The following is a 12,772-nucleotide window of genomic DNA, read 5'->3' on the forward strand; positions in this document are numbered from 1 at the left end:
GAACCTGGCCTGCACTCCCTGCACCAAGCAGGAAAACACATCTCACAGAGACAGCTTGCACAGATTGTATATGCTGTGAGAACAAACCCCATTTCTGCCTTGCTGTTGACACAAACATCACACAACCATCACGCACAAACTGTGTCAGGAGATGTTCTCCTTGCTGGCACCTGCACAGAAAGTGGGATACTGAGCCCCTTCAGCTGGTTTTATGGAATATTTTTCACTTTTCCTGCAAGAATCCATGAGAGGGGGATGCAAAATGTTATTTTCATGCTCTGAATCCTATGATTTAAAGCACTTCTAGGTGGTTCAGATTCAGCACTTGCTTTCAATGTCACACTGAGAAAACAACATCTCGTCAGACATTAAACAGACATTTCTATAATTGAGTTTTGGGTATGGGCGATTATTTGACTTGCAGCTCCAAAAAACATATAGACCTCTTCACCTCCTGAGAGACATAAATCCAAATGAACGTGGAAAAACTAAAGAAGTGACAGCATATCAACCTAAGGAACAGAAAAGGAGAGAGCCTTTTTCTTTACTTTTGTTTGTCCTCATTCTCCACCCTCTCCCTTCTTCATGCCAGCTATAGTTACATCATTTGACAGAAACCACAGTCAGATAGCTCTACATCTGATGTCTTTACTAAATTTTAAAACAAAAGGTGTAGTCACATTGTATCACCCTTTGGTCAGAGCCCTGAGCAAGTATGCTTGATGTGCAGTGGCTCAGAACTGATGACCCTGTGGATGCAGAGGAGCAGAGCCTTGCTGGGGAGGTCTCCAGTGGACAGGAACTGTGTTCCTCACCACAGGGACAGCTCTGCCAAGAGCAGGAATGGACAAATAGGGAGATGAGCTCTGGAGCTCTTCTGCTTCCTGCAGAAAGGCTGTTGGGCACCCATAATATTGTTTAAAGAAGAATGATGAGAAGTCAGACCAACCTGCAGATATCCCTGAAGACATCGTGACTCATCTCCTTTCTGTCTTTTGGATGGACCCAAACTTGGATCCAATGTTTACTCAGCTCAGAAGCACTCCAGCAGATTTACACAAGGTCTGGGACCCCAGTATACAACTAAAGTGAACAAATCTTCCCATGGGAGGCACATCTTCCTGTGGCTGGCATACAAGACTTGTATTTAGAGTCATCTTTCATTACAGCCATGATTACATTCTGGGATGTTTTATACGCTGGTCAAAGAGGCAGACAAAGCGATTTTTTTTTTAGTAATGCATTTGATAAAAACTTAGGAACAGAGAGAAATCTAATTATTCCCAGTGAAGAATGGAGGGCTTTATTTAATCTCTGAACGAAAATTGATGTTGAAGCTTTTCCTGATCCCAAGGCAAGAACACTCCCTGTGCTATTTTGAAAAACCTCATCACTCATCTCAGAACGGCAGTGCCGGGCAGCGGCACCGAGAGCGATGTGGCTGAACGCCTCCGTTCCTCTGCTGCTGCTGCTGCTGCTTCAACCCGCCTCCCGGGCACCCAAGTTTCCATTCCGTGCCGAAGTAAATAAATAGAGCTATAGCTTTTCAGCTAAGAAAGAAGGGGACACACATTTCACACTGCAAAACCCTCCAGAGGAATACAATGCTACTTGCAGCCAAATGCTGAATTTGCCACTGGCAGAAGCTTGCGCCATGGTGCTGATTTGTTTACTGCCAGATTGCTACCAAGGGATCTGCCCTGGTAGACGTCTCCTCTGGTGAAGCTCCTCGGCACTGAAACTCCCTGTATTTCAGCATCAAGCCCAAAGCAGTGCAAAGTAACACTAAGAACCATCACACCCCAGACGCTTGTACCCAAGATGCCACCAAGCTGTGAAAAATGGGCTGGTTCTCATTTAACCTTCAGTGTGGTTTGGTTTAACTGCTCCCTTTGCTGGATATGAGTGATACATATTTTATACTGCCTCTCCCTTTATCTAGAGGTATTTTGAGAACATAAAAAAAGAATTTTTAGATAAAAATTAATAATATAGCACAATTATTTACTGCAGCTCTGTGAGTGAACAGAAGGATTCTTGATGGATTTGTACATAAATAGTACCTAAATGGGAGGTGAGACTAAAAAGCTGAGACACAAAACACTGTTCCTTTCTTTTATTTTCTTTCTTTAAAAAATCACATGTGTTTACCATACAGAATATTTTCCTGCAAGAAAGGTAGAATTCCTGATCATAAAGGAAAAAAAAGTTTATCACAACTGTGACAGGTGAATAAGAATAAAAAAGTATAAAGCATAAGAAAAGCAATTTGTAATTGTCAAAACAATACTATGGTTAAGGTTCTATTTCAGAGAAAAAATCTCCAGTTTGTATGAAAATGGAAAGCACTAAATTTAAAATGCATCAATGTTTTCATTCCTAATCTTTCTATTTTATGAGACTACAGAAACAGCCAGCATCGTTGCTATCCACACCACATCAATACACACACCCAGGAGTTTGCAGCAGCTTGGGATGGACCTGCAGCAGACCTGGAGCTGGCCACCAGCACTGCCAGGGGAGGGACAGACGGAGAAAAGCACTGCCTGCGGACTCAAGCACCCAAAAAATCACATCCTCTTCCTTATGCTGCTCACAAACCTTGTTCAATATTTCGTGGCCATTTTCTCAGAAGCTCTCAGATCACAACAGGCTGAGCAGCTTGACCTTTCCCTCTGCTCATTCTTCTTTTCCCTGTTTCCCCAGTGCTGAAGCAGCACTTAGAAAGACAAAGCAAGAGACAAAAAAGCAGTGGGTACCAAAATGACAGAACTGCAGCCAGGTGAGGCTTGAGAATCGGTCATTTCTGCCTCTTCCCCCCTAAATCCACTCATCTTGGGCAGAGAACGGCATGAGAAGCAGAGGAGTCACAGTGCACAGCTTCTGATGGTGTGCCTGGGCATGGCAAGAGAAGGTTTTCTGTCCTGAGGAGCTGTGGGGTCTCCAGGACGCTGGGCAGCTCATGCTCTGCTCCACGTGCAAACAACACACACGTGTTCACATGCATGGCAGAGTCCTGCACACACCAGGCTCTGCATGCCAGGGACCCAGCCTGCCCATCCACTGCAACGGAGAGAGGTTTTCTGTGCCTGGACAAACACTCATACTGCTCTTGGATTGATTAATTAATTGTCTGAATGTGAGGAAAAGGAGAAAGTAGCCTGCAAACATCACTGAAGTGGGGTGCTGCCTAGAGTAACAAGAGATACACCCCATAATGCTTTGGGTAAACCCAGACAATATTCACTTTAATAAACTGCTCTAAATGCACATAGGGCATATTTGCTGTATCATGCTGATATAGTCATAATTTCCTAAGAACAGAGGACATTGTTCCTTATCATTTCTGACATTAAGTGATTTGTAATTGGATTGTCCAGCTCGAGCATTAACAGAACATCCCAACTGCAGCTTGTAAGGATCCACAGACAATCCTGTTGTCCAGCATAGCTTCAGTTTTATCTTTACCAAATCCTGCACCTGCTGCTGAACCATCCCATGCTCTTGGTTAACCAGCTGGTGGGGGTGTGCTGTGGGATGGCTTGGCATGGTACAAACTGATGCAAAGGCTCATCAAACTGAAGCCACTGAGCAACTGGTATTAGCATTAGCAAAGCAGGGCACTTTCTGCTTTTCAAAGCCTGGTTTATGCCAGCCATGTCAGACCAGAGCCTGGCAGGTCTGGACCCCACTGCCAGTGGAGAACAAATGCCTTGCTCAAAGCCATCCAGGCAGTCAGTGCCTCAGAGGTGCCACCACTGGGAGATCACAGGGTGCCACAGGTCTCACGGGTCACTCACCAGATGGACACTGGTTCCTAAAAACCTTCCTGAACGTAGGCAGGGAAGTACTGAAAGCACCCAAACCAAGTCAACTACGCATACATTTCAAATAAGAGTTTTCAGATAGGTCATTCTAAGTTATCTGCAATTAAATGCAAGTTGTAAATGTAAAAATCTTTTCTCAGCATCAAAGGAAATTTTGCATATTGACATAATTATCCAGAAAGATGACAGATGAATCATCTCAGCATTTTGTTGGAAGTGTATATGCAGTTCTGATGACTGATAGACTGCTACATGCTAGACTTAACCTTTCTTTAACATAAACAGAGAAGGAAGCAGCCATGAGGAGCAGCTCTCTTCAAAACAAAAAAGGTCCTGCCCTGAGACAAGAATATTTCTTTCTCCTTTTTTGTTCTGAGCAGAATTAATTTTCCAACACCAAATGCTGCTGCTCAAGAGCATAAAACCTCTTTTCCCTGGGAAGTTCATATTGAGAAGTATGAGTCTTCTCATACAAGCTTGGAAAAAAAGCTGCTATTTTTTAATCAATTTTGGTCTGACAATGAGCAGGAGTCACAAGACCCTGAGAGTTCCTGTTTTCACCAGGAGTGCCTGGGGAGACTTTCCCCTGCTGTTTGCTTTGCCTTTGCAGCGCTACCCTAGGGAAGGGCCTGAGCTTGCATTTATCATTCTCCATAATCTAATATAACCTCAGAAACCTGAGGGCTCTGCTGCCAGCTTTCATGTCTTCTTACTCCAGAGACATGCCCACAAATGTGGGTGACCACACTCTCCCCAGCCTGCCCACTACTCAATATTAGACTTTGATCAGCCTTGGTCCCACACGGACTTGGAACAAAGTCAGGAAGGAAGGCATATGGGTAGGCTGTGCCCACCTTCTCCCACGTGTTTGGCAAAACAACCTGTTAAAAATAAACAACAAGAACTCTTCAGCATACCTCATTTCTGAACAGGAGGACCTGCTGATCACATCATGCCACCCAGTCAATCACCCAGAACAACTTCAAACACCTCCCTGTCATCCTGTCCCCCCTAAAAACCTATAAACTGCCCCAGGAACCAGAAAACATCATAACATTTGCTGTAAAATGGTAGTTTAAAATACACCTGTCTCACCAAGATGCCAAGAATTAAAGCAGAGCCAAATGGCAACAGGTATTTTCCTGTACACATTTTTCCAACATTTACTTAGCAGCCATCATGTGACAATAAACCCAGCCCATTTCAGCACCATTTCTGTTCCAATAAGCTGTAAGTACATAACAGCAGACACCTGATAAAACATCCAGGCAAACCGAGCATTCAAGCCTACCTTGCCAAAGCTGCCCTTCCCAATCGCCCGGAGAATCTGGAAGTGGTCAAAGTTCACTAAAAGGTAAAGAAAAGAAGAATTTAGATTTGTAAACGCTTTACTGCAAAGAATTGATATTTAAACAGAAGATAAGGAGACAACTGAAGAGCATTGGTCAAGCTTTTGTTAAAAGTCACAGCCTCCTGGGGAAGACGCAGGACAGCAGTTGTTTTGCTTTTAACAGTCTGGTTTTACCTGCTCAACGCAGCTTACAAACAGGTTGAACCAGGTTACTAAGTGGTTTAACACAGCTCTGACCTGTGCTGACACAGCTGGAGCCTTAGAGAGGTACATAAGTGTGTGAAGAAAGTCAGAGCACCACCGGGCCCCACCACCCGGCCCCATCACCGCCTGCTCTGGCCCCATCCAGAATCAATCAGGAATAGTGGGAGCAAAAAATTCACTATAAATATTCTGAGTCCCACTCCCAGACCTTAAATAAATGCACATCTGTCATCTCAGAGGATGAATCAATAGCCCACGCATGCCCATGGAGTTCCTATTACCCTTTTGTGCTAGGCTTATATCCAAAACATTGTTATTGTCGCTTTTGTGGGACATTTTCTGCAGGAGAACTCGGAAAACTTTGCCAAATGAAATAAAAAACAGAATCTGGGCCAACTCCTACCATGTATCTCCCCTCACTCCATAAGCAACATAGAAAGGCAAATGCACTATCTCGTCCCCTGGGACGCTCCAGGAAACTCCAATAAAGACCACAACAGGAAACCAATGCCACCCCATCCTTCTGACAGCCACCAGAAACTCCTGAGAAAAGGATCAGCTCCACGGGTGGTGTGTCATCTTCTTATCACTCCCCTGCAGCCACAGCTACATCTTGCTCACAAATATTCTTTCCAAAATCCAGAACTTCAGCACTCCCAGTGCTGAAGCATCTGGGACAATGGGTCCCACCTTTTTTCACAGGCCAACCAATCCATTAATTGAACTTCTGTCGCTAAGAAATACTCAAAGAGGAAACCCAGCCACAGCAAAAACCTTTAGGGAACAATGTTTTCTAGGCAATTAAACTGTGTGCAAGTATTCATGGTCTGCCATCGCTCCAGGAGGACAGTTTTTGACAATTCTTTATTATAATGTTTGGAATATTGTGTAAAAAAAATCATTGCCACTGAGAAAACAAAACCAAAAGTGCCATTTCCATGTATCCATGACTACAACTGATCCAGCAAGCATGCTCCAGTCAGCAGTCAAGAAACAAATCTAGATATGAATATTCACCAGGCTGAGATGTCACTTTGATTAAATTAAGTACACAGTTCTGATGATATGAACTTCAGATAATGTTAGATGAACAGGCACAGACTGTTTTTTTCAGTTTCACTCCTTTCTTCAGGAATCATTGAGCAAGCCCTCTAAATAAAAAGCAAATCTCAACATTTGAGGAAGAAAGTCATAGTAGCAGCATGTTGCTTTTTGTGCACAACACATTGGATTTCTAAAAATGACAAGACATCACTCCAGAATATGTGATTATCTCTAAAATAGAAATCCTGAACCTGCCTGGAGCAATTACGTATGCTCCAGAGACTCCACTTTCTGAGAGCTGTCAGGAGAAAGCTGTCTTTCACCCACAGCCATCAGAGCTGATTATTTGGGGGTGCCTGGTAGGAGCCTGAGTCACAGATGCCAGCAGGGGGTTTGATGCCAGGTGCTGCCAGGCAGCAGGAGGGGACAGCTGTGCCTGCTCACAGGACCACCCTCACCCACTGCTCTGCCTCCTGCATCCCACAGTGGTGACAGTCACAAGCTGTACCTACAGAAAAGGTTTGGGCTTCAGGTTGGACTGAAGGAACCCACCAGAGGGGCAGAGGCACCTGAAAACCTAGCTGGGATGCTTTAGGAAGCATTTCTTTTCCAAGAGGGTGGTGAAACCCAGCAACAGGCTTCCTGGGGAGGTAGTCTATGCCTCAAGCCTGGCAGGGTTTAAGAGGCATCTGGACAGTGTCCTCAATAACCTGCTTTACCTTGGCCAGCCCTGCAGTGGTCAGGCACTTAGACTGGATGATGATTGTAGGTCCCTTCCAGAGGAAACATTCTTCTACTCCAGTCTGCTCTATTCTGCAAAGTACAAAGGTGTGGGAGCACAGCACCATGGCACAGGGACTCTGACTTATTGGTTGCACCACAATCCAATGCCATCTGTTGTGCTGAATGCCTCAATGGGTATTTTGTTACCTCCTTGGGAAAACAACTAGGTTGATTATTCCTACTGACTCCTCTAACAGCTCGTTATCAATATAGCACCTTTGCAGGTACTTGGAAGTGCTGGACATAAGAAGATGGACAGTATTTGCCAGGAGAGAGGACTCGTCTCATCCTGACTCTGCCTGGCATCAAGTGACGAACCATGAATCACAAATAAAGATAAATACCATGTCCTGGATTTGCTTAGTTTTTGCTTTGGTTTTGTTCTCAGTCTGCAGAGAGGCACAAAAAGCAGGATGGTAGAGGGCTTCATGTGCCTACTGGACCCCACCAAACCTCACACAGCCGAGTCCAGCCCAGCCCACTTCACAAGGGAGGGCTGGGCCCTGCACTGACATCTCTGTAATTAAGATTTGATCGCAGTCACAAAATGTTCTGTGTGATAAAGCAGATTGGACACACAGCTTCTATTTTCTAGTGAAATAGCGAGACTGAAGAATAGTTTTCTCTGCAAAAAATTCTTTATCCAGGAGGATGAGTGTGCCTCAACGTGAGATGCAAAAAAAATTACATTTTTTCTTTACTACCTTAAAATTGTTAATGTTTTCAATATTTTTGTTGTTTATTCTGAATTTATTCACAAGATACCTAAAAGTCTGGCAAGATAAAAGGACCATAAGCCTTCAAATACACAGAGTACACCCAGTGAGGGTTCAACTTCAGGATCTGGCACGTATGTCCAATAGCAGGAAAACAAGGGATGCAGTCAGTAAATCCAGTATCAAATAGCCTCAAATGTGGTGAAAAACAGAAAATTCAAAACCATGTTTCAAGGATCAAGCCACCCTTTCACTATTTATCTGCAAGTTTTCCAGCTTCATCAATAAACCCAGGAAATTTTAACTCCAGGAATGACTCTACAACGCTAAGGGCCTCAGAAACTCTTTTTGAGTCTTGTAATAGCACATTTGTAGGGCCAGTCCAGCACCATCAACCTTCTCTTCCCATCAATGCATTTCTGTATGTTGGCATAATTAATAGCATTTGTCTCCCTATTATATTGCTGCAGGCTCGCTTTGGAAGCCAGCACCAGGGTAATTGATGTGGAGCCATTAATATGTGGCCACAGTAACCACAAGCTTGCTGCCACAAAATGCCAAGAGCTTCAGCTCAGAGGAGGAGGGAGAGTTACAGCTTAGACAAAATGTCACAGCATCCATGGATCCCAGGCAGGAAGGAAAGGCCACGGCCGGGACCGAGGGAGGGAGGCAGGGCAGACCTGAGTGAACTGCAAAGACTGAGAAAACTGGGGAGATCAAAGTGATGAGGTAACGAAGCTCCGGAGAAAACACAGAGTATCTGATGGAGAGAGGGAGCCCAGGGGGTGGGAATAGTATCAGTTCCTCCCCCAGCCTGACACCCCCAAGCACAAGGCATCCCTGTGTCTCCGACTGGAAGGCTCCATCCACATGGCACAGAGCCTCCATGCCCCTGGGAAAAGCTCAAGCAGCACGCCGGGGCTCCAGCATTGCAAGGGGATCAGTTCTGCATATCCATCTCCACAGAGAAGATTACATGGGAGAGCAAGATAGAAATGCAGTATAATGTGACTGGGGCAAACCCAAGTGAGCATTAACTACCCAGGAATTCAGGGAATGCTGGTAGAGAATGAAAGAAATTAAAGGTGTAATACAAGCTATAAATGAGCCCCTTTAGAAACTGAGGATTCAAACATACTATTAGGAAACAAGTTTGAAGTCATGTAAAAACAGTGAGTTATTCTATGATTAAAAATTAATCTCCATAAGAAATCAAATACACTATGCAAAGGAACTGCAAAGTCATTTTAGGAAGACTGGGTTATTGATACTGGGTACAATAATGTTTGCATTGGCTAGAAACCATTCCTAATTAGTGCAAAAATACTGCTTGCGTTGGCCAGGAACCCTTCCAAAGGAGAGCAAGAGCACTACCTTCATCTGCTTCATCACCACCCAGCTCAGGAGGCACCAGAGATGGCACAGCCCCCCGTCCCTTCTGTTCTGCATGCTTTACAAATGCTATTTCTCCTAGAAAACCTACACCAGTTTGTAATAACAGCCCAGGGAGGCCAAGGGGTTATCCATTAACCACCCAGCTGAGCTGGCGGTGGGTTCAGGTAACCAGCACTGAGTTGGAGGTGGTGTTGGCCACAGTGCAGGAGATGCCCTGGGTACACTGGGCAAGTGAGGACCCCAGCCACCTCCCCACTACCTCTTGTCTGCATATTTGTCTTCATCTCTCCCTGTTCTTTACCCCAGAATAGAACAAGAGGATCAGGAAGGTCACGAGGGACAATGAATTCAGGGACAGTTCCATCACTACAAGAGTTGATTTTGCCAGGGGCACAGGGTGAAAATGAGGGACCCAGACCTCTGGCAGTCACCTTCTCCTATGTCATCAGGCAAGGTGTCCTGCCTCCAGTGCCAGTCCTCCTCTCTAGGGACCCAAAGCCAGACAGCCAACTCCTACATTTTGCCCAGATGGTGAAAATTACCATTAAAATGCACTCTAGCATTCCTTCCTTGAATGCATGGCATTTTGCATTAGAAAACAAATCTAATTAAATACCAAATTCATCTTCCATCTTTTATCAAGCTGACAGGCTGGATGTGTACTCTAGCCCTTAGCTGCTTTGTTGCTTTTCCCCCCCCAACTTCTACAGCATAGAAGATTTTATTTCAAGTAACTAAAATTGATCTACCAAAAAAAAATTCTTTATAGCATGTTTATAGGAGCATAACATTAGCAATAAGCAACTGCTAAATGTTACTTAATGGTTTTGCAACATGTGTTATCAAAGATAAATGGATGACTTTAGGTGCCTTTAAAAATACTTAGGTGGCACTGTGTTCAGGGCTGTGCTGTGACTGCTAAAGAACTTTGCCATTTCCATTGCAAACTGGAAGCTGGTGAGCTGTTTTGCTCAGCACAACAGAGTCTGGGCTCTGTCTGCTGGGCTGACTCCCAGCCCCAGGAAACGTGTTCCTGTCTCACAGGGGTACCACACACCCTGGCTCTGCAGAGGCAAGGCTTGCTGAGCAATGCCAGCTTAATACAGGGAAGGGATTCTCACAGGAGGATGCAGTAATCAGAAATAAAATCCAGCCATTAAAGAATTACACTGTTTCCAGAAAAAAATGTGTTACTATTATAGTCAGCCAGCTCTGATCCTCTGCATTTTGTGGGAAGGTAGTAACTTCAGATGAACCAGAGGCCCACAAGGGACTCATGTGCTGAACCAGAAAGCACAAGGATGGAGAAGGAAATGTTTAAGTTTGTAATAAAATTTGGGATGTAGAAGTTCAAGAACTGTCTCCAAAAATAAATTAAAAGGTATAGGAAAGAAATGGATCTTCTGAAAGTCCAATAAAGTGATTTCATTAGGAATTCCTTTGATGCAGACGTTTTTTTCTCTCTGGGGGACGCATGCCTAATCTCATGGGATCCAGCTCATCATTTCCTCTCCTTAAACACAGCTCCAGATAAACGTTTCTCACCCAGCCAGCAAAAGAGGTTTTATATTACCACAGCCTGCTCAGAGAAATCCTCCCTTCCCTATTTTCTTCCACAAGTCACCCTTGCAGCCCAGCTGTCCCAGCTGCCCAGGGGAACCATCCCACAGGGTGTGGGGTGCCCAGGACACGCCAGCTCTGCTGCTGCTGCTGCACTGATTTCACTGCCCCCTCCTCCCCAGACTTGCTGCCTCGTAACAAATGGATGTTGCAGCACTCCTCAGCCTCCACACTTGTGAAGAAAACCTGCACTGCACCCTCCAGCTGCATCTGAAATGTAAAATATTTAAGCCTGTCCAGGGATGCTTGATGGATCCCGGCCACATGAGCATGCCAGCAGAGTTTGCAGCTAAGCTTACACAAAACAGAGGTGAAGTGGAAGGAGGAGGTGAAGTGGAGGAGTGCCCCAAGAGCTGCCAGTGAGCAGGTGTTCCCATGGTTCCTGTCCTGAGACCACCGAGACCCTTCTCCTGTTGGCATGCAGAGGTCCTGCCAGCAAGGCCAGAACCCACTGTTCTTAGGGCAGCCTCTTCAGCAGCAATGCTGTTGATTTTTCCCTTGTCAGCATCATGCCCTGGGACTGCTATGGCTCCAAGGGAGAAGAGGAAAGAGCAACATCCCACAGCTCATGATGCACGGACAAAAATTATCCCTGGGACCTTCAGGCTAATGTGTTTTAATTTATTCCTGGGTCTACAGAGCAGGAAGCTTTTCTGGGTGTCTCTGATAAAGCCAACCAGGAAAATAATTAAGGCCAGTTTGTACTGCTCTGTGGGGAAGCTATTCTGCCAAGCAAACTTCATTGCCTTATCTGCAATTCCTATCAAGAACAGCAACCAAGGCTCTGTCTGTGCAGAGCTGCTGGGCATCTCCAGCCCTGCCTCCTCCTGCCAATAAACACTCAGCACAGGGATCCAGAGCAGGATGAGCTGTGGCTTTCCGGCACAGTTTTTAAAGCATTAACCATTTTTCAGCCCTGCCTAATATAACAAAGATAGACCTTTTTCACAGTTATGTCACAGTAACAGTTTCAATTAGCATCCCAAACTTTCAGTGTAATAAATACCTAGTTAATATCAGAAAGCAAGCTTGCTGATTTTCAACAGCTTGGCTCACCCTGTGGTTCTGACTGTACAAACAAAAACATGAAATGAGAACTTAATTCTTTACATCATTTCAATCCTCAATTGAAACCAAAGCCACCTCCAAGGGGCTGACACTGCAAACTGCTCCAGATTCTCAGGTCTTTAATTCACCTTTGTCTTGAAGATGAGCACAAGCCTAAACCTTCTTTCAGTGGGAACCTTCTTTGGATGAATTCACAGAATTTAAAGGATGCAAAGGATTTGTGCTGCCCTCCTGCACATGAACATATTTTGCTCCAAAAGCACACTGCCTTTCATGTTATTGCTTCTTCTCTATGTTAATCACTTTAAAGTCGCTAAATTATTCACCATTCAGAAAATACATTTTCATTGCCTGGAGTTGACTAGAGAGAATGACTTACAGAAATAGGTCATCCCCATCCCATAGAAGAATTAACATACACTTCATGTGCTTCCCCCCTACAGTTTCCATTTTTAAGCTCTGCTCCACATGAGGATGGGCCAAATTTAAACTGTCTGCATTTTTCATGCTGCTCTGTCACACTAAGCCCACAGGCTGCACCATGTGCCCTGACTTCACCTTTTTAACAAACCCCATCCAGCATTACAATAATTGACTTTTGCCTGGTATTCCCACAGACCGTGAACAAAGCTTTAATCATAACTGGAAAGGATACAACCCAGAGTCTTTCAACACCAGTAGCTCTACTTGAGAAAACCCCCTCCTGCCAGGAGACCAACCACCCCCTGCCTGGGACACAGGGGTTTCACCTCCCTTAGGTCGGG

General features: G+C 44.8%; 1 protein-coding gene across 3 annotated transcripts in view; it reads right to left on the bottom strand.

The window, feature by feature from the left end:
* STK32C (serine/threonine kinase 32C) overlaps positions 1-12,772 on the bottom strand; it is a 43,819-nt gene that overhangs the window by 13,739 nt on the left and 17,308 nt on the right. For 2 of the 3 annotated variants that reach the window (XM_071749720.1, XM_071749721.1), the window contains exon 2: positions 5,119-5,174. The exons of the other annotated variant lie outside the window; for it this stretch is intronic. In XM_071749720.1, coding sequence (XP_071605821.1) covers positions 5,119-5,174 — 56 coding nt within the window. The remainder of the gene's footprint in view (positions 1-5,118; positions 5,175-12,772) is intronic. 3 annotated transcript variants of the gene reach the window in all.

This window comes from Heliangelus exortis, chromosome 7, assembly GCF_036169615.1.
Source record: "Heliangelus exortis chromosome 7, bHelExo1.hap1, whole genome shotgun sequence".
NCBI classification, from domain to species: domain Eukaryota; kingdom Metazoa; phylum Chordata; class Aves; order Apodiformes; family Trochilidae; genus Heliangelus; species Heliangelus exortis.